At 41.3% G+C, this 25,439-nt stretch overlaps 1 protein-coding gene across 6 annotated transcripts in view; it reads left to right on the top strand.

The window, feature by feature from the left end:
* LOC124794785 overlaps positions 1–25,439 on the top strand; it is a 137,631-nt gene that overhangs the window by 70,213 nt on the left and 41,979 nt on the right. For all 6 annotated transcript variants that reach the window (XM_047258428.1, XM_047258427.1, XM_047258430.1 and 3 more), the window contains one exon: positions 17,226–17,359. In XM_047258428.1, the coding sequence (XP_047114384.1) occupies positions 17,226–17,359 (134 nt within the window). The remainder of the gene's footprint in view (positions 1–17,225; positions 17,360–25,439) is intronic.

Genomic DNA, 25,439 nt, shown 5'->3' with positions numbered 1-25,439 from the left:
AGGTGAACTCTACAATCTCAGTGGGGCTGTAAATATAGACATGTAAAAATATTTGAACCTAATCTAATAATTCAAATCTTAGAATATGAGTGTACAGGGTGGTGATTCTTCCGGAAGATCTGCAATTCTTAGGAACTTAAATTTTACTTGAAAACTAAGATGAAATATTCAAGTAATTCTTTTGTTTTTAAACTAATGTTTAATTCAGTTTCATTGAGCTTTATATATTTCAAGGTGTGTCAATTATTTGATTATTAGTCTATACAAATTGAGGTTGAAAAACTCCAGCTAACTACAGCCTAGAGGAAAGAAAAGTTGTTGATGTGCTGAACCCCCCACTCACCACTAATTTCTCAGGAGCTTTTTTGGACATCTTCTTCCCCACACTACGAATTTTCGGGTATTTTTAATTTATTTTACTTTGTTTTATTTTTTCAAGTATGAGTACCCACCCTGGTGTAATTGTTACATCACCATGAAGGGACTACACGTGTTGGCACAGAACTGTGATGGTGACGGCGTTACAGACACGGCTGAAGCTCGTTTCAGAGACAGCTTTGAAGAGTTCTAGCAACTGGAATACTCTTACGAGGATTAGGATGGAACATAAACATTATCAACACGTGTTTACAGGTTGGGTTCTTTAAATTTATTTTTCACTCATCATAACCATCATCATTTAAGACTGATTATGCCTTTCAGCGTTCAGTCTGGAGCATAGTCCCCCTTATAAAATTCCTCCATGATCCCCTATTCAGTGCTAACATTGGTGCCTCTTCTGATGTTAAACCTATTACTTCAAAATCATTCTTAACCGAATCCAGGTACCTTCTTCTTGGTCTGCCCCGACTCCTCCTACCATCTACTGCTGAACCCATGAGTCTCTTGGGTAACTTTGCTTCTCCCATGTGTGTAACATGACCCCACCATCTAAGCTTGTTCGCCCTGACTGCTACATCTATAGAGTTCATTCCCAGTTTTTCTTTGATTTCCTCATTGTGGACACCCTCCTGCCATTGTTCCCATCTACTAGTACCTGCAATCATCATAGCTACTTTCATATCCGTAACCTCAACCTTGTTGATAAGGTAACCTGAATCCACCCAGCTTTCGCTCCCATACAACAAAGTTGGTCGAAAGATTGAACGGTGCACAGATAACTTAGTCTTGGTACTGACTTCCTTCTTGCAGAAGAGAGTAGATCGTAGTTGAGCGCTCACTGCATTAGCCTTGCTACACCTCGCTTCCAGTTCTTTCACTATGTTGCCATCCTGTGAGAATATGCATCCTAAGTACTTGAAACCGTCCACCTGTTCTAAGTTTGTTCCTCCTATTTGGCACTCAGTCTGTTTATATTTCTTTCCCACTGACATTACTTTCGTTTTGGAGATGCTAATCTTCATACCATAGCCCTTACATTTCTGATCTAGCTCTGAAATATTACTTTGCAAACTTTAAATCGAATCTGCCATCACAACTAAGTCATCCGCATATGCAAGACTGCTTATTTTGTGTTCACATATCTTAATCTCACCCAGCCAGTCTATTGTTTTCAACATATGATCAATAAATAATATGAACAACAGTGGAGACAGGTTGCAGCCTTGTCTTGCCCCTAAAACTACTCTGAACCATGAACTCAATTTACCATCAACTCTTAACTGCTGCCTGACTATCCATGTAAAGACCTTTAATTGCTTGCAAAAGTTTGCCTCCTATTCCATAATCTCGTAGAACAGGCAATAACTTCCTTCTAGGAACCCGGTCATATGCCTTTTCTAGATCTATAAAGCATAGATACAATTCCCTGTTCCACTCATAACACTTCTCCATTATTTGCCGTAAGCTAAAGATCTGGTCCTGACAACCTCTAAGAGGCCTAAACCCACACTGATTTTCATCCAATTGGTCCTCAACTAATACTCGCACTTTCCTTTCAACAATACCTGAGAAGATTTTACCCACAACGCTGATTAAAGAGATACCTCTCTAATTGTTACAGTCTTTTCTGTTTCCATGTTTAAAGATTGGTGTGATTAATGCTTTTGTCCAGTCTGATGGAACCTGTCCCGACTCCCAGGCCATTTCAATTATCCTGTGTAACCATGTAAGACCTGACATTCCACTGTATTTGATGAGTTCCGACTTAATTTCATCCACCCCAGCTGCTTTATTGCACTGCAATCTATTGACCATTTTCTCCACTTCCTCAAATGTGATCCTATTTCCATCATTCCGATCCCATTCTACCTCGAAATCTGAAACATTACTGATCGTATTTTCATCTACATTGAGCAACTCTTCAAAATATTCCCTCCATCTGCCCAAGGCATCCACATGATTCACCAGCAGTTTTCCTGACCTGTCCAAAATACTTGTCATTTCCTTCTTACCTCCCTTTCGAAGACTGCTAATTACACTCCAGAATGGTTTTCCAGCAGCTTGACCCAAAGTCTCCAACCTGTTTTCAAAGTCTCCCCAAGATTTCTTCTTGGATGCTGCAATTATCTGTTTGGCTTTGTTTCTTTCTTCAACATAACTTCCTCTGTCTACCTGAGTTCTAGTATGTAACCATTTTTGATATGCCTTCTTTTTCCTTTTACAGGCTGCCTTGACTGTGTCATTCCACCAAGCTGTTTGCTTCATCCTACTTTTACACACTACTGTTCCAAGACATTCTTTAGCCACTTCTAGTACTGTGTCCCTGTACCTTGTCCATTCCTTTTCCAATGACTGTAATTGACTACATTCAACTAACTGGTACCTTTCTGAGATCGCTGTTATGTACTTGTGCCTGATTTCCTTATCCTGAAGTTTCTCCACTCTTATCCTCCTACATTTGGACCTGACCTCCCGCACTTTCGGCCTCACAATCCCAATTTCACTGCAGATTAAATAATGATCAGTGTCGTCAAAGAATCCCCTGAATACACGTGTGTCCCTCACAGCCTTCCTAAATTCCTGATCTGTTATTATATAGTCAATGACAGATCTGGTTCCTCTGCCTTCTCAAGTATACCGGTGAATGTTCTTATGTTTAATAAAGGAGTTTGTGATTACTAAGCCCATACTGGCACAGAAATCCAAGAGTTGTTTCCCGTTCCTGTTAGCCTCCATATCCTCTCCAAATTTACCCATAACCTTTTCATACCCTTCTGTTCGATTTCCAATCCTGGCGTTAGTCACCCATGAGCAGAACACTGTCCTTGTCCTTTACTCTAACTACTACATCTCTGAGTGCCTCATAAAAACTATCTATCTTATCTTGATCTGTCCCTTCACAATGCGAATATGCTGACACAATCCTAATTTTCTTGCTAGACACTGTCAAATCTATCAACATCAGTCGTTCGTTTACATACCTTATTGCAACTACGCTGGGTTCCATTTCTTTCCTGATGTAAAGCCCTACACCCCATTGTGCTATTCCTGCTTTGACTCCTGACAGGTATACCTTGTATTCTCCCACTTCCTCTTATTTCTCACCCCTTACCCGAATGTCACTAACAGCTAAAACGTCCAGCCCCATCTTACTTGCAGCATCTGCCAGCTCTACCTTCTTCCTAGAGTAGCCCCATTGATGTTAATAGCTCCCCATCTCATTACCATTTGTTTGCCAAGTCGTATCTTAGGAGCCCCTGGTTTGTCAGTTTTAGAGGTGGGACTCCGTCACCTCCAGGCATTTTGCTCTGATAGTTGCCAGCATCGTATTTAAAGTACCAGGGAAGCAGGTTGCTAGCCTTACTTGCCCCGTGTCCCATTGGGTTTTACCACTAATGGTTGAGGGACTAACCAGTGGATTTGGTAGTCTTTGCCGTATGAGCACAAAGGTGACCACGACTCTGAATATGTCCGAGATGCCCAGCCTTATTCCAAAGTAACTGGTATCCTGACTGTCGGGACCACTTACTTGGCCACTCATACATTGCCCGTGGTTCATGAACCACAGGAACCCACACCATGAACTTTCACTTTCTTTAATTAATAAAGGAAGTGTATGATTGATTTCTAGGGGGAGGTAATGGGCACAGTGTAGTTTGTAATAGAATAGGAGCCACATGATGATGATGAAAAGCTGCCTCGTTGAGATTGCAGTTGATCTTTTTTAGAATAGCATGAACACACAATACTCAACATCCTTACAGAGACTGGGTAATGATTAGGGCTGTACCATTTGTATGCCATCCTGACCATAAGGCAAACCGAAATCACTGAACAGAGTTTTGAAACACGACAGTGTAACTGCAGTGAGGGAGGATGCAAGCATTGTAAGTTAAATTCATTTAGAGCTTGTTATCACCACAGAGTATATCCTCTAAATAATGTCGAAGCTATCGAATGGACCCAGTAAAATTTAAACAAACTGAAAATATGTTAATATAATGGAAGGAAACATTCCACGTGGGAAAAATTATATATAAAAACAAAGATGAGGTGACTTACCGAACAAAAGCGCTGGCAGGTCGATAGACACACAAACATACACACAAAATTCAAGCTTTCGCAACAAACTGTTGCCTCATCAGGAGAGAGGGAAGGAGAGGGGAAGACGAAAGGAAGTGTGTTTTAAAGGAGAGGGTAAGGAGTCATTCCAATCCCGGGAGCGGAAAGACTTACCTTAGGGGGAAAAAAGGACAGGTATACACTCACACACACACACATATCCATCCACACATACAGACACAAGCAGACATATTTAAATATGTCTGCTTGTGTCTGTATGTGTGGATGGATATGTGCATGTGTGCGAGTGTATACCTGTCCTTTTTTCCCCCTAAGGTAAGTCTTTCCGCTCCCGGGATTGGAATGACTCCTTACCCTCTCCTTTAAAACCCACTTCCTTTCGTCTTCCCCTCTCCTTCCCTCTCTCCTGATGAGGCAACAGTTTGTTGCGAAAGCTTGAATTTTGTGTGTATGTTTGTGTTTGTTTGTGTGTCTATCGACCTGCCAGCGCTTCTGAAAATATGTTAATGTGCAGAAGGCACAAAGTCAACTACTTAATTAAAACTTTCCATGAACGATGTACGAAATTAATTAGGTTTCACAGATAAAACTATAAAAAACAGTGATGCATCGTTCAAACAAATGATTTACAACAAACACTTGAAGGATGGTTCTTTTAATCCAAATTTAAGCGATCGCAAAAAGCAAGATCATTAAATCCTGTTAAACTGAATAGACAGCCTGTAAAAATAAACCAGGACAGTAAAACAGTATCAAATGAACAAATAACCATGATGATAAATGGCTATTGTTCAAAAATTAGAAAAGCAAGCACTTAGTAAGAAAATAGAAAATAATAGGTTTAATTAAAGAAAACAATACTACATTAGATTAGAAAGCTACAGTTCGTGATGGTAGGAAAATAAGTTGTCATAACGTTTGTTCTGGAACTTGGCAAAGTTACTTTGTCAGCTGGATTGGTTTGTGTTTTTTGCTACATAAACTGATTGTGAGAAATCAGTATATAGTCACTTACAGTATTAGAATAGCAAGCAGGGCAGGAATCACTGCAGGAATAATTATGTTAAGTAAAATTGTCAGAATGCCGTGGTATGGTTGGCAGCTGTATTTAGTGAAATTTGTTGGTGCTATCAACTAAACCTTAAACAGTTCAGTGTTGTTAGTGCCTAGATGAAAGATAGTACGTGCACTGAGAGAGGAGTTATAATCCAGGATCAAAAATGGGAAAGGCTCGATAGTGGAAGTTGGTTTCTTTCAACTGTACGGAGAATCAAAATTCAGGTCCCGTAATACAGAAACTGAATGCTTTGAGTAGAAGTCCGCTGTTATGTAGTGTTAATCAGTGTGCAAGGGAGTGAAATTCCAGTTTGAACTCGCAGGTGAAAGGTGAACTGGGCATGGGACTGCGTACTGGTTCTTATGCTGTGGAACAAATGCTGTATTAATTTGACTAGTTAATTTGGAGGCCAATTGAATTAAAGTATGAGGAATTGTCATCAATATGTTCCAGGGAGGAATGGTGTCCTCAAAAGATGTTGAATTGTCACCAATGTCTACTCAGAAACTAGGCATGTGGACTCGTACTGGGTTGCACTTATTCAATTGTGGTTGAACAATAGATGGTTCGATTCGTGTAGAGTGGGATCTTATTTCTGGAGGTTCCTTCAAAACAATGTGGCCTTCCCCACAATGAAGGCTGGCAGTCTGCATCTTTGGAACCCAAGTTTTGAAATTCCACAAACTTTGAACATAATTTCGCAGTACCAGACAGCAGTGAAACCTATGTAGCAACAATGTCCCAAGGCAGCAAAATAATGCAAATACGTGGCAAAACCATCTGACAGTAGAGGCAGATGATAAAATATAGAGGATATGAGGCTGGAAAGGGCATTCCAGTTAATTTTGGGATAACAGAATGCATGTAACATAGAAAAGTAGAAGTAGTTATGCATTAGCAGCACAGGGCTTGCTAGTCCAGTGGAATTGAAATACAACCACATTAGAAAATAGTGGCATGCAGTGGGCAAAGGCCATCAGCTGTGTGGCTGGCATTGTTTGATGTATTCCAGGTGTCCATAATGAACAAGCTATTTTCCATAGCAATGACCCAGTGTTCAGTCAGTAATGACAGTTTTAACATGTTAAAGTATAAGGCACAGAGGCAACTTTACAAGAACACAAATCTAACACTCAAGCAAAATATTTAGCTATCAGGGCCTGATTGAGGTGAAAACACAATAGAACCATCAGCACGGCTTAGCAAACGATTGACACACAAAATACTATCTCTACTCCCACGTAAGACTTGCGATAAAATTCATTCTCAATCCCTAACCGTAAATTTTATGGAGTGGCGAAACGTAGATAATAGCGATGTAAACTCGTCTGTTGCTGTGTAACAGTTTTACTGCGCTTTGACTTTTGCGCCGAATGATTCTTTGAGTTTTGATGTCAGTCATTCCTTTTCTTCACGCAAAGCTGCAAATTTCGTTTGAATGGGGCACACTACATCTCGATCTACTTAAACAAATGTTTCTAAATTTCTGGTTTTACAGGTGATGTAACTGAGGTAGAATTTATGTAAACTATTCTTTCAGGTGTGTGTGCGTGCAACGCTCGCGCATGCGCATCTCATCAATATTTATTTTGTGCACTTTGGAGAGTATGGTACCCTGCGGATTTTAACATCTCTGCTTACTAAATTATCTACGCTCACTAGCAAAAATGTACTCTCTTCTGTCATGCTCATTGGGGATGAACTGTACTTAGTGTCATTTTACTGCCTAAAAACTTATCTTCTTGTTAATGGATGCACTAAGGCAATATCTTCTCTTAAAAATTCTTTCTTCACTTCTAATGAAACTATTTTCCCCGTCGCTCGATATTTTCTCAGTTTTTTAGCTTCAACACTGTTGTACGTGGTTTAGTGGGTTGTCACACCATAGCTATTCACTTTGGACTCCGTTGTGTCCTTATAGCAGAAACATTGTCAAAATGATGGACATTTCTCCTAATTTGAACTTCTTGTGTTCGGGAGTTAACTGTGCCTTGAAAATAAGGGGAATTGTTACCTAAAGCGGCATCTAAATAGTGATCATGATTCCATCTGTTTCCAATTCTTCATATTGCGAACTGGATAAACTATCTTCTTTCCCCAATCCATTCAGTCAGCGGTTTTAATTCTTGACTGCGAGTAGATTTAATGAACTAAATTCAGTCCTTCTACAATAGGCTTATGGCGGTCCAAACACTCGGGAGTTTCGTGACTTGGGTATTTACAATGAGTGCACTGCACTTTGGCAATGAAGCCACGTCTAGCAGTGTCTCCTCTGGGGGAAGATTGGAAGAATTGCCGAAACTCCTCACATAGAAATGAGTTGTACAGCCTCCTTTAGTGTTCTTGGCGAAGCACACTTTTACCTCACACCTACATCTCAGTCAGCCTCACAGATACGTCTGCACAGTAAATTTCATCTTTGCTGAATAATACTTCATTACTTTCCATAGTACATATATGACATGATGCAGCTCTTATTTTCAGCTAAGTTCACTAAATCCTCTCCAAAATGTTGGCGTAGGTTGGAAAGTTGGTCCCTATAATAATAGCTAATGCTCTGCTTATTTCCCTGTGTTCACTAACCCTTTCCAAAGGGCATCAAATGCCTTGGTATTTCAGAGGCCTTCCACGGAATTTGCGGAAGTGCATACCTCTCCTCCCAACTTAAGTCTGGTGACTTCTAAGAATACTTCATCACTCCATGTGGACAGTTTCCCTACTTCCATTATATTTTGTGTGAAAGTGCAGCCATTTTCAACTGGTTTGCCTGTAAAGATGGGAACCAGCAAAGCTATTGCAACATCAATTACAGGCTGTGATGGAACTGGCTGTAGGAAACCCAGAAAAGGGGAAGTCAGGCTGGCTTCAGGCACAGTGCTACTTTGTGGGTTTGAATTTACTACCGATTCATTAGGATGCCTCTCCAAATCTTCATTCTCCACCCGGAGCAGCTCAAGCCTTGCTTCCACGTGAGGATCCATCTCCAGCTGTCCCTGTGACCAGGTGATGAGCATTGCTTTAAACTATACACATCAAAACAAACAAGTGTGTCTTCGGCAATATCACGGGCAGTACCGAGTCTTGGTAACGTCTCCTCCTAAATGCGAAGCTCATGACTAACGGCAGCAACAACACGATGGCAACGCCAGACTTCGGGGTTGTTTCGGGTAATTGAACGTGTGACTTGGCTTTTTGTGAAGGTGGCAGAGATTGATTGGTCTTGTGCAGTGGTGGTGGCTCTGGGTAGACTGGGGTAGGAAGCTAGGACTGAAAGCGCTTGCTACTCATCCATTACGTTACAGCTTGCAGCGGATGGCTTTGCCCGATGGTTTGACACGTGCTCATGGCTTGGCAATTTGTATGTGGCACCTCAAAGCTGAAAAGAGGGTGAATTCTGCGTCCTGATCCTGACACGTACACCAGAGACGTAGTCAGGATTAGAAAGCAGTGTGGTCTTGTAATTAATACAAGGTTCTCAAACTTGAGCAATGGGTTGCATGAGTGATTTTTAAGCAATCTCCTTTGTAGACTGCTTGTATTTCCCTAGGATTTTACCAATAAACAGAAATCTACCGCCTTCTTTACCCACAACTGAGCCTGTATGATCATTCCATTTCATATCCCTACAAAGTGTTACACCCATGTATTGTACGAGTTGGCTGATTCCAACTGTGACTCACTGATACTGTATTCATAAATCTTGTGTTTTTTTCGCCATTTTACAAAGTGCACATTTGTGCATTTTTGAATGTTTAATGCAAGTTGCTAATTTTGCACCACTTTGGAATTTTGTCAAGCTGTGCAGCTTTGTTCAGACTGTACTTCATTGTAGGTAGTGCTTCATCTGTGGATTGTCTGAGGCTACTATTAATGTTAACTCAAGATCAATAATGTACAGTATGTACACTAGGGGCTCAATGCACTTACCTGACATGAACCCAAAGTTCTTTCTACATCTGTGGATGACTCTCCATCTCGGTTAACCTGCTGCATCCTCCCTACCAAAAAGTCCTCAATCCAGTCACAAATTTCACTTGATACGCCATATAATTGTACTTTTGAAAATAAGCAGAACTGCAGTACTGAGCTAAATGCTTTTCGGAAATCAAGAAAAACTGCATCTTTCTGACTGCTTTGGTCCAAAGCTTTCAGTAGGTCATGTGAGTAAAGTGTGAATTGAATTTCAGGTGATCATTGTTTTTGAAATCCATGCTGGTTGGCATGGAGGTGGTCATTTTGTTTACACACACACACACACCTCATTATGTACAACAAATTGATATCAAGGATATTAGACGATAGCTGTGTGGATCACTTCCATTATCCTTCTTACAGACGGTGTGACCTACGCTTTCTTCCATCTACATTTATATTCCGCAAGTCACCCAACAATACATTACATTTGTCTAATGTTAAGGGTCAGTTGCCACTCCCTGCACCAAGTGCCTATCCGTTGCAGATCTTTCTGCATTTCGCTGCAATTTTCTAATGCTGCAACTTCTCTGTATTCTACAGCATCATCCACGAAAAGCCGCATGGAACTTTTGACACTATCTCCTAAAGTGCGCGTCATTTATGTTGGCGGCCGAGTTTAGGTTCGTTCTGCGCATCTGACGTCACAAAACAGTCAGCCAATGAACAGAGAACGACGTTGCCACGTCTCGACTGCAGTGCAGAGCATGGACGAGTGTCTTCAGTTTTAGAAATGTTCAGTCATAAATAAAGTAATAGAACAAAAGCAATGTCTTGATAGCAGACATTCTTTTACAGAAAGTTTGGAAAAAGCATTCTTTATACCAATTGCTTCATATTCTATTAATTAATTAAACCACACAAGCAATAAGACTCCTAATTCAGGCGATAGCAAGGAAAGGTGTTTGTATCACTCACGAACCGCTTTTTCGCAATAAAGAACAGCGGTAATTGTTTTTCCTATTGTACTTCAACGAAGCGTGAGTAATTCATAGTAATACAGCAGTGTTTGTCAGTATTTTGCGTGACATGTTATAGTCCTCATGGCGTTATGTAGTCAGACGAGGTGCGTTAGCGTAACGATTAAGGTGTTGGGCTGCTATGCGAAAGGTTATGAGTTCAAACCTCTTGCGGTGTTTAATATTTTCATTATTTAAAAACAATATGGAAGTGCCTTACTTCACGAATTATAATCGTTTGAATGCAATTTTTTGAAATTTCTAGTGCTTTGTCTCTTCATTAACCCTTTCCCTGCTGCAGACAGGTGCTCCCCGCATTCCGCGCTGTGCGCGATTTTGTCATCACTGCACTGCTCGCCTGTGCAGACACATGGTGGTCCCACTGCTTTGGCACACTTCTTATTCGATTTCACAAAAAGTATTTGGCCCAAAAATTTGATTTTTACACGTCTTCTTGACTGATACCTTCCCCCCATAAATGACTTAATTTTGTTTCGATGTTCAACGCAGTTATTATGCAGCATTAAATGTAGTAAACTATTGCACGAAATTTTGAAGAGTTTGCAGAGGTAGAAGTCCGTATACTTACCGTATGGTCGATTTTAGTTGCCACAATGTTGAGAATGAAATGTGGACAAGATACCTAAGTTTCATATTAAATTTACTGTATAACAATATCTCATTTAATTTAAGTACGACATAGGTGTCGTATATAATATTGAGAAATATTCAGTCTTTCGCGAATGTAATAAAAGTATTATTTACACCCGACGCGTTTGGCTTCATTTTAAAGCACTTCAGTCAAGGAAAGGTGTGGCACATACACAATCGTACTCATGTTCTCTTTCTTGTTTTTGTTCCACAGTCGCAGTTTTACCAATGGTACTGAAATATATTCCTCTTCTGCAACAGTAATAAGGGGCTTATTTAGACCAGGCGCGTTTCTCTCTTTTGAAGCATCTTCAGTGGACAGTATTTTGTCTCCTCCATTGCCAAGTCACCTTTCGTAGTTTTGTGCTGCGGTAACACAATATTCAACGTTTGTGTTGGCAGATCAGTGTTTTAGCAAATAAATGATGTTTGTGTGTGCCACACACAAAAATTATATTTGACATAGCTCAGAGCACTTCACTGATAGACGATATATTAAAGTCCTAATGTTTTTGTAAGTCCACAGTTTTGTTTAATGTATTTTGTCTACTTCCTTTTGATTGATTGAAGTGCTTTAAAATAAAGCCATACGTGCTAAGTGTAAATAAAACTTTTGTTACAGTCGCGAAAGACGGAATATTTCTCAATATTACATACGACACCTATGTGGTACTTAAATGAGCTATTGTTATACAGTAAATTTTATATGAAATTTAGGTATCTTGTCCTCATTTCATTCTCAAAATTGTGGCAACTAAAATCGACCATACGGAAAGTATACTCTATGGACTAACTCTGCAAACTCTTCAAAATTTCGTGCAATGGTTTACTATATTTAATGCTGCGTAATAACTGCGTTGAACATCGAAACAAAATTAATTCATTTATGGGGGGAAGGTATCAGTCAAGGAGATGTGTAAAAATCAAATTTTTGGGCCAAATAGTTTTTGTGGAATCGATTGATAAGAGTGTCAAAGCAGTCAGAACACGGTGTGTCTGCACAGGCGAGCAGTGCAGTGACAAAATCGCGCACAGCGCGGAATGCAGGGAGCACGTCTTTGTAGCAGCGAAAGGGTTAATGTGCCTGTGGTGGCTTTACTTCATGAACTGCGCGCTCCCCCCTAAACGTAAGCGTGCGAACTATGTTATACTATGGCGCTGCTTCTATTGGCGCGTGCGTCGTGTGCAACTGGCAACGCAGCAATCTCCCGCGTCTGGGCGGGCATGCGTGAGCCACCAAGATAAAAGAATTGAATTATAGGTCATAATATATATATTGTGAAACGCAATGGTCCCATATCACTCCCCTGTGGTACGTCAGAGGTTACTTTGTCTGTTGACGTCTCTCCATTGAGAACAACATGCTGTGCTCTGTTTGCTAAAAACTCGTCAATCCAACCACACAGCTGGTCTGATATTCCATAGGCTCTTACTTTATCAGGCGACAGTGTGGAACTGTATCGAACACCTTCCGGAAGTCAAGGAAAATAGCATCTACCTGAGAGCCTGTATCTGATATTTTCTGGGTCTCGTGAACAAATAAAGCGAGTTGGGTCTCACACGATCGCTGTTTCCGGAATCCATGTTGATTCTTACAGAGTAGATTCTGGGTTTCCAGAAATGACATGATACGCGAGCAAAAACCATGTTCTAAAATTCTACAACATATGGATGTCAGAGATATAGGCCTATAGTTTTGCGCATCTTCTCGACGACCCTTCTTGTGAAAACTAGGACTACATGTGCTCTTTTCCAATCATTTGGAACCTTCCATTCCTCTAGAGACTTGTGATACACGGCTGTTAGCAGGGGGGCGAGTTCTTTCATGTACTCTGTGTAGAATCGAATTCGTATCCCATGGTCCAGTGAACTTTCCTCTGGTGAGGAAAGTACAGAGCACGTTTTTTTTGTTTGAGAGGTCTGGGATACATTGTATTTAGAGGAGGGGATAACTCAGCCGCAAATTCAGTAGAGGATCTGATGTTTCCATCGGCCCTGGAGCTTTGTTCAATTTTAACTGTTTGTCAACACCATTGACAGTAATACTTATGTCACTGATCCTTTCAGTGGTACAAGGATTAAATTGTTAAAATTCTCCTGGGCTTTACTTTGTTAAGGAACATTTGGAAACAGAGTTAGGTATTTCAGCTTCCACTCTGGTACTCTCATTTCAAATTCTCTCTCATTCACTGAGGACTGGACACTAAGTTTGGTGCTACTAACAGCCTTTACATATGACTAGAATTTCTTTGGGTTTTGAGAGAGGTCATTTGCTAATGTTCTCTGTGGTAGTCATTGAAGGCTTCATGTTTGCTCTCTTGACAGCCAAATGGGTTTCATTCACCATCGATCTATCTGTAGCCCTGTGTGTTGTTTTGAAGTTTCTTTCCAGTGTCCCTCCCATTATGAACTGTTCTACTGGATACATACTTATCGAGTACCGTAGTTTCTCTACATGCTCCTGTCGTGTGTTGAAAGTTGTAAGTTGGTCGTAGAAGTATGACGATTTTTTATGTAGTTTACTGAACACCACGTGTATCTTTCTACTTTTTTTAGTTGTTGTTTGCACTTCAGTAACCATTGTTGCCACAACTACGTCATGGTCATGGATACTAGCTTTGATATGGACATCCTGGAAGAGGTCAGGTCTATTTGTTGACATTAGATCCGGTATATATCCGTCATGAGTAAGGTTTTGAACTATCTATTCTAGATAGTTTTCGGAGAAGGTTTCAAGTCATGTTTCGCAGGATGTCTTTCCACACCCACTACTAACAATACTGTAATTTTCCCAGTGGTTGCTGGATGATTGAAGTCTCCATTGATAATTACAGTATGACTGCGGAACTTAAACAAACGAACTGATGTGTTAAAGTTTTCAGTTACATCAGGAGACAAGTCTGGTGGAAGGTAGGAAGATCCAGTTACCATTTTAGGCCCACCCCTACTGAGTCTTGCCCAAGCAGTCCCACATGCAGCTTCAATTTCTCTCTCCGTGGATCTGAGATTCTTGTCTAAATCTCATCGCTACAATTAGAGGTTTTAACCAGCTTTCTGTTGCTAGTATTAAGTGAGCTTCACTATTTTTCAGGAGCACTTTGAGCTCCGGCACTTTGTTGTGAATGCTCCAGCAGTTAACCCACTAGGATTTTAATACTCTCACCTGTGGGAGACATTTCATACTTCTCGGTTCCCTACAGCTTGCCCAAGCAGTCCCACATGCAGCTTCAATTTCTCTCTCCGTGGATCTGAGATTCTTGTCTAAATCTCATCGCTACAATTAGAGGTTTTAACCAGCTTTCTGTTGCTAGTATTAAGTGAGCTTCACTATTTTTCAGGAGCACTTTGAGCTCCGGCACTTTGTTGTGAATGCTCCAGCAGTTAACCCACTAGGATTTTAATACTCTCACCTGTGGGAGACATTTCATACTTCTCGGTTCCCTACAGCTATCATTGTTAGCGTTGGTTGGGGAGTCACCAAATCTAAGAAACCTTGGTGTACAACTCACAAACTGTCAGCTACCTGGTTGTGGCTCCTGATGTGCAGTGCACACCTTGACACATTTAGGGGGACCCTGCAGTTCTCAATCCTATGGTAAAAGCCCAAGACTTTGCAGCCTACAGCCTATTCTGACGTGAACAGGTTGATTGCTGTTGGATCAGCTAAAAGGCAACAGACAAAATAGGCCAACTGTTTGTAAAATTTAAATAATAAATATTACTCACGTTCGGGGCAAGGGGCACATTGTACAACACGGCTGACATTATGATCATAGTTAAAATCACATACATATGGAGCATTTTTTTCGTACTGTGTCTCACCTGGCTTTGGATTTGGTATTGGTTATACATCATGTTCTCCTACTGTTTCCTATTTGTACCACACAATCTGAAACAGAAAGTTCTTTTATGGGTTTGTCACACACAAATTCTGTATGGTGAAGCTCATTTTTTAGCTGGCCTATATTCCTCTTTCTCCATCTTTTTGCACTCTTCTTTTACAAGTTGTGCCACACAAAAATGCTTCCAACACTGAGACAATCTCTATCAATTTATGTGTTTGATACTTCTTTCATGTTGAAGCTTCTTTCGGGAAGAAAAAGATTCAACTAAACAATGAAGGCTAGTATTTAAAAGAATGCACTGTCAGAGGTGATGCTATATCATCTTCACTTATCACAAGTCTGGAATTACCTAGCACAGCTGAGGCAACACCTGCATAGGTTGATGAATTTTGTGATGTTTGCTTTCTATTTTGTCTTGTAATACAATAGGATACTTGTTTACCATCTACTCCGGAACATTTCTCAAATCCTTCTGAATTCCTGCATGACCTTTAAATAGATTGCAACTATATAATTTTGGCTTGAAATCTATTTTTGCAAAGTGCTACTGAATTAGTTGAAATAAATCTGTTTTTACAAAGTGCTACTAAAATGGTTGAAATAAGTTTCTCTGATAGGCTGTTCACAGCCAGAAATGTTCAGCAATTTGTCAGAATGGTAGTGGCTTTTTGGAATGTTGTCTTTGGTACACCGTCTTGATGTTTCCTGTGTCTATAATAGCACACTGGAGCAATAATCCGCCCCCCCCCCCTCCCCACCAAAGAAATTGAAGGTGGAGTGCTGTGAGGTCGATCAATTACCCTGAATGTGTATATATTCTTAGTGACCTGTCATGCTGCATATCAATGTACTCATTACCTTTTCAGTGCTTAAGAGTTTAACTACTATATCTGGACCAGAACCAGAATTATACTCGTTTATGTTCAAACAAGCACATGTAAATTTCATTTAATTTCTGATCTTTGCAGACCTGTAACTTTCTTCAGTTGTCATATACATACACCTCTGATAAATGGAAGTTTTTAAATTTTGATGTGAATCATAGAATGCACCAAATTTGAAATAAATCTGAATGAGTTGGGTTGAGTGCTGCATTGAATTGTCATGGAATTACTCCCATTTTGTGAAAGCCACCTACCAGTCGACCCTGTTGTACAAATTTTGTGCATATGCGAGCTTCATGGCCACACATGGCCAGTGGTGTATGGTTGTTTACACTTACGGCCTGGCTGCAAGATTGCTCACAGGTCAGATGTTTTCCCCATCCTTGCTAACCTGTGTCCGTGCTTGCCTTGTTGCCTCAGGTAGGCATAGTAGCAGTAAAAGGCTGGTCTAAAACCCCACAAAGTTTGTTGGTGTCAGTCTGTTACACCTGTTATATCAAACCACTTGTTGCTGCCAGTCTCACTTTTTATTTAATTTTATGTTACACAGGCCTTGTTTCTGCAAATGATCCCTATAATTTAGTGGTTTTTTTCTGATTTTATGATAGCGTACTAAGTGTGTGTGGGTGGGTGTGTGGGTGTGTGTGTGTGTGTGTGTGTGTGTGTGTGTGTGTGTGTGTGTGTGTGTACACTGCATTATTGAAGAGACTTAACTGTTACACAAAAACTCAAAAAAATTATCATTATTAATGTATATTGTCCTCTAGATACTGGCAGATGTGGAAGTAATTGTATGTTCAGAATTTTGAATGTTTTGTTACACCCAAAACTCACTTACACTACTTGAAAACTAAAGGAAAATCACTTTCACATTTGTCAGTCTAGAAAATGGATTTAATTTCTTTAGAATACTGGTGTTACAGATAGGTCTTGTGACATCTAAGAATATAATGCTGAAATGTGTAAAACAGTTATTTTTGAAAGAAAAATGCTTATCATACAAAAAAATTGTTTTCTTTCCTCAAATATTGATGGGGCAGTCGTTTGTGAAGCAGTAACCCCTAAAAGATGCAACATACACCAGTAATTAAGAGTTCTAAGTCTTTGAAATTTGAGTCTCATGTGTTGTCTAACAGCCGTGTGTTACGGGATGACATATTGACAGTATTTCCTGGCACAATTATTTGTTAATGTAATCAACAGAATATCCTTAAAGGCTTTATCATCAACAGTTTTGGAAACCATAATTTTATTACTTTATAGTGGGTGAAAGTATATAAAAGTTGTCACTCTAAATCTAAATTAAGGATGATATAGTGCCGTTTTATGACTTTTATATATTATGTATTAAGTTTGCTGTAAATTTTCATACTACCTTTCTTCTCTCTGCTAGTGTCTGAAAATGATTCACCAACTATCTTTGATGACAGCCAACTCTTTCTCATATTTGAATTGGCTGATGGTGGCAAAGCATTGGAAAGTTACTGTTTTACATCAGCTGCCCAAGCATTTTCAGCCTTTGTTCAGGTATGTTTAATGCTCCAGCATTCTGCTTCCACATAAATTGGATATCAGTGTTCATGCAATAGTCTTATAATGTGTGTCCACTGTGATGTATAGTGTTTGGTGTTTATAAATCAGAGAATGTACAGTATTTCATAAAGCTGTGCTGTAGATTCACAGAGATACTGACTCTTTCTGGTACAGTGTTTCTTTGAGATACACAGTAGCTGTTTTTTTTTTAAAAAGCACTGTTGATAAACACATGTAATTTACAAACAGTGGAAAGTCATATGTGGAATAATAATGTAATGAAAAGGATAAATTCCTACTCAACATGTTCTTCTGCTCTGCAATTCCAAATTCCTGTAGCCCATCTCTCACATTGCTCTTGCCCTCCAGGAACTACAGCAGCATGCTTGAAGTCACTTGAAAAACACACTCCAACCTGTTCATCTCTTACTACCTCCTTGGACTAGAGCTATTCACCACTACAAGAACATCCTCCAAATTGCTCCAAAACACCCTCATAGCAGATGAACCCTGCCTCAGAGACCTAGTGTATTTACCACATCTTTAGAAACTCTTTCACCACCATACAGAACCCAGTAGCTTAAATCCGAAATGCAGTCGTAAACTTTTCCTCCAAAAGCATTAGTCCCATGGAAGTAGAAGTCCTTTCCAAAGGCATTACATTTTGCCCCATTCCAAAATTCAGTCAGGCTGGACTTCCCTCTCTCCTTCTCCTGGTCCCTACATTGAAACACTTTTCTGCCACCAAATTTACCAATCTGACTCAAGCAAAGACCAATATTGAACACTACTTGACTCGGTTCACTCCTTCACCCACCATGATCCACCCTCACTGCACCCAAATTACCTCCTCAATGTTCCAGAATTTCTTAACCTCAAACCTTGCCTTATCATCGTTCCCCAAATCCCTCAACATGTATGCTAACTTCACGTTCGGAGAAAGAACTGCAATCCACCACCTGAAAATTTATCCTGATCTTATAATCCTGCCTCTTGACATTAGGCTCCACCACTGTGGTTTTGAACTGCAGGGATTACCTGACAGAAGGACTCTGCCAGCTGTAAGATTCAACAACCTACAAACCCTGCCACAGTGACTTCATTCCAGAAGTCCAGTAGGCTCTCCAGTCTCTCCAAAAATCCTTAGGTCCATCCTAGAACCATTCCCCTGAGTATGTGTCTCATCTCCTCACCTCGCCCACTCTGCATTCCTACCTTCTCCATGATTCCTAAAGCCCATAAACCTAACCACCCAGGACACCTCATTGTGGCAAGTTACTGTGCTCCCACTGAGAGAATCTCTGCTCCCATAGACCAGCACCTTCAGCCTCTTACCTGTAACCCACTATAAAGAACACCAACCATTCCTCTACTGACTCCCCATAGTTCCTGTTCATGTACCATACGGCACTCTGCTTGTCACTATTGGTGCCACCTCCCTTTACTCTAACATCCCTCATGTCATTTGCCCTGCCACTATTGACACTACCTTTTCCAATGACTAACTGATTCCAAACCTACATTCTCCTCCCTGGTCACCATGACCAACTATATCCTCATCCACAAATACTTCACCTTTGAAGGCATCACCTACAAACAAATCCTGGGTATGGCAATGAGCAGTCGCATGCACCAACCTATTTGTGGGCCGTTTAGAGGAATCTAGCCACCTAGAATCCCAAATCCCTCATGTGGTTCAGATTAATTGAGGACATCTTCAGGATCTTTTTCAAGGATGAGGACACCCTATACACATTACTCCAGAACCTCAACGCCTTCTCCCCCATTCACTTCGCCCAGTCTTCCTTGACCCAACAAGCCGCTGTCTTTGGTGGTGGCCGCCTTCTCAAAGATGGTACAATAATACCCCCATCCACATCAAATCCACCAACCACCAGCAATACCAACACTTTGACAGCTGACACCCATTCTATACTGAGAAGAGTCCCATTTGCATAGCATAAGCACCTGTGACTGTTGCATCTGTAGTATCAAGCAGTTGCTCTCCAAATATACCAACGGTCTCGCAGAAGTCTTCACAGACTGAAATTACCTTCCCAGCTTCGTACAGAAACAGATTTCCTGTGCTTTATTTATACAGTTATCCACTGCCTCTCTCAGAACCACTGTCCGGCCACAGAGGAGCATTCCCCTCGTGACTCATAACCACCTAGGACTGGAGCAACTGAATCACAGTCTCTGCCAGGGTTTCAACTACCTCTTGTAACGTGCTGAAATGAGGAATATCCTGTCCACTACCCTTCCCACCTCCCACAATGGTATCTTGCCACTTACCAAAATGACACAATATCCCTGTCCATCTTCACCTCTACTCCCAACCCCATGCCTCATGGCTCATATCCCTGTAATAGACCTAGATGCAAAACTTGTCCCCCACCACCTATTCCAGTCTGGCCACAAGCATCACCTGTCCCATCAAAGGCAGTGTTACCTGTGAAAGCAGGCATGGGATCTACAAAGTAAGCTGCAACCACTGTGCCGTCTTCTACATGGGCATGGTAACCAACAAGTTGTCTGTCCACATGAGTGGCTACTGACAAACTGTGACGAAGAAACAGCTGGACCCCCCCAGATGCTGAGTGTGCTGCACAACACAACATTCTTCACTTCAGTGACTGCCTCACAGCCTGTGCCATCTGGATTCTTCATAGAATCACCAGCTTTCCTGAATTTCACAGGTGGGAACTCTCCCTGCAATATAGCCTATGTTCCTGTAACTCCCCTTGGCCCCAACCTTCATTAGTCCCTCTACTTCCCCCACCTGTCCCCTTCCTTGCTCCACTCCAGCACTATACCACCTTCAGTTCCATCGACATACCCACCAGTCTTCTTTTTGTCTCCTCTACTCTCACCCTCTCTCTGTCTAACCTCCCTATTGTTCCTAGCTACCCTACCCTACCCTACCCTGTCCTCACCACGTCCTTGCATGCTCCTACAGGAAGCACTTCACTGCCCCTCAACCCTATGACGCAGTGCTTAGCACACTGGACTCGCATTCGGGAGGACGAAGGTTCAATCCCGCGTCCAGCCATCCTGATTTAGGTTTTCCATGATTTCCCTAAATCGTTCCAGACAAATGCTGGGATGGTTCTTTTGAAAGGGCACGGCCGACTTCCTTCCCCATCCTTCCCTAATCTGATGAGACTGATGACCTCGCTGTTTGGTCTCTTCTCCCAACCAACCAACCAACCCCCTCAACCCTACCCTGCTATCCTTGCCCCTCCCCACCACAGCCTCCTCCTTACCCCCACTGCCAAGATTGCTTCTCGCATCATTTGCAGCTGCTCGCAATCTGGCGTCAGTGGCCAGAGGCTGTTGTTGTTGTTGCTGCTGCTGCTGCTGCTGCTGTTTGTGTGTTTGCGTGTGTTTTCTACTTTGGAAAAAAGCCATTTGACTGAAAGCTTACATTTATAGCTGTGTTTGTTGTTCCTGCCTGTGACAACTTCTTCAGTATATGGTGAGCAGCAATCAATCCATTTCGTAACACATTTAATTTTTATTTATGAAATATGATACTGATATTTTGATCGATAAAATGTCAAAAAAGCATTTCAGTTGCTCCACTGCAAGGTTTCTGCATTGTGTATTTAAATGTTTCTTTACAGACTGTGATTGGTGACTGAGCGTTGTGTGTAAAATAATAGTGTTTGGATTGTGTAGTTATAAGTCTCTTGGAATAATGATCATTGTAAAACTTTAGATTAGTGTAAAATTTGATAAGTCTTTAATGGATGTGTTTCTGTTTGCATTCACACGTTAAAGTAAAATCTGACACTCAAATCAGTTGTTGTGTATATGTATTGAGCAGTTTGTTCTAACACTAAACCTGCATTGAAAAAAATGGATGAAAAGTACAGCTATTGTGTATTTTGGGAGTAGCAGACGATCAAAGTTCAAGCATTGTATACATCAGTTCCTGTTTGCCAGTGAACAAGGGACTTAAGATATTACAGCTTGTCAGTTCCACACCATTTGCAATGTGAGCACCATAGGCCATAGATGCAGCCAGATAAGTTAGCCCCTGCATTATTGTTTGACAACATCACGCCTACCTGTGGAATACAGATACACAAACATTTATTTGTAACTTTCTACACAATAGTAGTTACAAATACTGTCTAGTAAGATCACTGCATAGATGCAGATTGGCCTTCTTACTGCACATAGTCTCCCATAGTACTGGGTAAATCCCTGACCTGATGGTTTCAGTCCCTGGTGTGGAAGAGTGGGGCACTGAGCTGCCACACTACTGCTCAAATACATTAAACAGGTTCAAATGGCTATAGTTGACAGTAGTTACAAAGAGATGGGAGTCTGGCACAGGAACGACTAGTGTGGATATCGGCATCAAACTATTTGTCAGATTAAAAACTACAGTAAGCCAACTGTGAAGAAATTATAAGTCAGTCGAAGCTGGATTATATGGTGTCACTCAGCTGAGGTGAACACCATACAGTTGTGGAATGGAACAGAACACCTCTGCCTCCCATTGGTGACCTTTGCCAGATATTGCATGTTGCTGGCTGTCGTAGCATGCTATCCGATCAAAGGTAAAGACTGCACTCTCTGCTGTCTATCTTGTAGTAGTGAAACTTTTGGCCAACTACTAAACCTGATGATCACTGTTTGGCAGTAGCAGAAGTTGTGAGAAGCAGATAGCTGGCCGATGAGATTCACATGCAAATGAGCAAGGGGGGGGGGGAGGGGGTAAGTTCCTGAGCAGTGCCAGGAAGTGGCATGACATTTTGGACTTCTGGCAGGCTGGCGCACTCCTAATGTTTTTGACGACAAGAATGTGTGAAGTTGGATTGCAACCTTTCCACTTCTTTTACACGAGTGGACTTGCTTGGGGTATGCACAACTGATCCTCTCTGGATAGCCAGCTACGTCAATCTCTAAAAACTTCAATGATGCTAGTTAAAGGAAGATATTAGTCTCTCTCTCTCTCTCTCTCTCTCTCTCTCTCTCTCTCTCTCTCTCTCTCTCTGTCTGTCTTCCCCCAATGAAATAAGTAAGAACTCAAAGAATACTTTTAGTTCACTGTCTGTTTATTTCAACTTCCTTAAAGAACAACGTTAGCATTTCTCACATAAATATTCGACTTCTTGTAAGTCGCCTGTGTCACGTCACATTACACAAATTAAATACATTTACAACAAAGTTGGTTTAACAGCCACAGAAATCGTGAACATGTATTGCCTCTAACAAGTTAGTTAAAAGTTTTTCCTCTCAATTGTTCTCTTGTCACTAACAGCCAGTTACAAAATAGCACAGAATAACACAGAAGTTCCTTGGTTCTGCCTTACGCTTTCATTAAGACTTCCATGGGCGGACCAACCGACAAGTACTTTTCGGTGCCGTTTGACCGCTGTGTCTACCGTCTTTTCACGATAAACTTCGGACCTGCACACACAGACAGGTAACGCGCAGTAGATGGGGTTCCTATCTCCCACTCACATCCAAAATATCGTCTGTTCGAGACGGTGGAAGGCAGAGTGGTTCTAGAATTTTCACCGAAATTCTCAAAGCACTACATCCTGTGTCCAGGCAGTCCTACGGCATGCTACCACCAGAACTGACTTCAACTGGCCTTTGATTTCATCACAGTGAGTTTACATCTATTGCCACCTGGTGATGGTGTATGCTACAGTTGAGTCACTAGCTCTGAACAGTGTTGACAGCAATGACATTTTTGCACCACTGATTTGCCAAATGAGAGTCTTAAATTGGGCAATCAAATTCATTTGTTCCAGTTGGACTGACAGATAGTTGTTAAAAGGTCTGCAAAAATACAAATGTCAGCTGCAGACACCTTCAGTCACACAACTGAAATATTTTGTGGCAGCCTGGAGCTTTGTATGAAATAGTGGCCATGAGCATGGTTTTTCTGTCAGCTTTTTGGAGGAAAAGTCCTAGTTCCCACCCCCCCGTTTAAAACACTGCTGCAGAATGCACGTACAGAACAGGCTTAAGCATATGAATAGATCACAAGGGGACCTCACCAACAGAATGGGCAAATAGTGGATTCCATCCAGTGTTCATCTGGCTCAAAGTGCAGTACTTGTACTTCCAGATGGGAATGCTGTGCCTTCTGGAACCATTACATCAAATTCCATTTTGGCAGTCTGGAGTTCATCAGGTCGTAGATGCTGTAATCGTGAGAAGGTTGAATGTAGTATGTGTGTTGTGCTCTGCCCTTGTGGCTGAAATTAGCGAGTGGCCTCTGCGCCATGAGTGCACGTGGGAATACATGCCGTGCCTAAGCCTATGTCACCTAAAATCTAAGCAGTTGGCATATGGGGAATTTCCTCTGCACATGCTTAGATTATGGGTTGTGTAGAGATGACGCAAGAAGCATGAGCGTAGGACATTGGCAAGGCAAAATACCATCTAGAGTCTACCTGTTGCGGAGGTGGCGTTTGTACTTGTGTGTTGTGGCTTGGCTCCGTGGAAATCTAAATACCAGCAGCAGCAGTTGAATGAAGCTGACGATAAATATCTCTAATGTTCTATTTTGAGATTCACTTCAGATATGATGATCTGAGAAATAATAGATTCGTCAAGTAACATTGTAAATGTTAAATGTGAGAACAAACAAATATGGAAGTGTTTGCTAAAAAAGACAAGTACGTCTTTTCGTAGCAAGTTAGTGTAGATGTGAGTGCTCTTACAGCTTTCAGCACTCTGCACCCAGAGATGAAATCACATAGTGCAAGGAATGGCAACTGCATGGTCTATGAGAAAGGGACCGTAAGAAAGTACTCAAGGTAAAAGTGCTCGTGAACATCAGGGAGACATCATGAGTGATGTTGTTGGTTCAGTTATGACTCATAACTTGAGCCCCATGATACTTCTGTGTGCCTGCCTCCAAAGTATCTATCATGGTAACACTCCTCCCAGACTGGTGTGGGTGAGAATCATGTACTGCTCAATCCATGAGATCTGATACATTCCCTTTTCTTACAGACTATGGTTGGGCATCTCCATTTGTACACAGCCACATCCTGGTGCACGAGCTCACATAGCTGTGATGTTACCTTCTCCATAGATTCATTATGACCTGCTACAAGTGATAAATACCTATAGACTGGCAAGATCAGAAATTTTGTCCAAATTTTCAGCCTCCATGTGCCATACAATCTCTTCTTCCAACTGCACGTCCTCTTCTGCAGGCTTCATGAACCCATTACTCATTCTGGCAATCTAATTGTAGCATCATATGACTACAATTTTTTTTTTTAATTATTATCTGATGTTATACTTGTTAGAGTAAAATGGCTCTTGATGTGACTGGACCCTAGGACGGAGCAGGCAGTATAGAGTGGCAGTGCTTTGAAAGCCATATGATGCAATTGCATCCCTTAACCACATAAACATCGTGGTTGTGGGAGACCAGCCTTCTCCTCAAGGAAGGTAGTGGCTGGCTCAAAGGGTCTGTCACTGTGCAACTTGTCTTGCATCTATTGTGCTGATTTGTTGCTGGCTTAGATGCATTAGTGTGTGCTAAAAATAGTGCTTGAGCTTGGAGCAATCTTGCCGATTCTGTTGTCGCTGATGATTCTGCACGATTGTACTGACGTACCTGTCAAAGATGTGTTCTCAGCTGCTTCAAATTTTCGTCTGATAGTGGCGGGGAATCACTGTTTACAGCTTGCAGAATGTCAGTACCTGTTTTGTAGATAGCTGGCACTCTTGACTGAGAGACAAGAAATATGCAGTATTTGTGCAATATACGTACAGTTTGTCATTTGTGTAGGTCATTATTTGCGTGATAGAAATATGCATATACCATATGTATTAGCACACAGATCTACCGTGGAACTCGGAATATAGTAACATCTATAACTAGACTGTGGCCAGGTCACTGATCAGGTGCACCCTGATGTCCTTTCTGCAGGCAGTCTTCTTTAATACCAGGTAAATCACTGTTGTGGGTTCTGTAGCGTGGTGTGGTGATCATTTTACCTCAGCACTGTTTTGTTCTGTTCTGTCGCAGAACGTTAGTATTAGTAGTGTTTTCCCACCAGACCGCTGCATTAATAAAATCTACTTC

The sequence above is a fragment of the Schistocerca piceifrons genome, chromosome 4 (genome assembly GCF_021461385.2).
Source record: "Schistocerca piceifrons isolate TAMUIC-IGC-003096 chromosome 4, iqSchPice1.1, whole genome shotgun sequence".
NCBI lineage: Eukaryota > Metazoa > Arthropoda > Insecta > Orthoptera > Acrididae > Schistocerca > Schistocerca piceifrons.
This window is presented reverse-complemented; position numbering and strand designations above follow the sequence as displayed.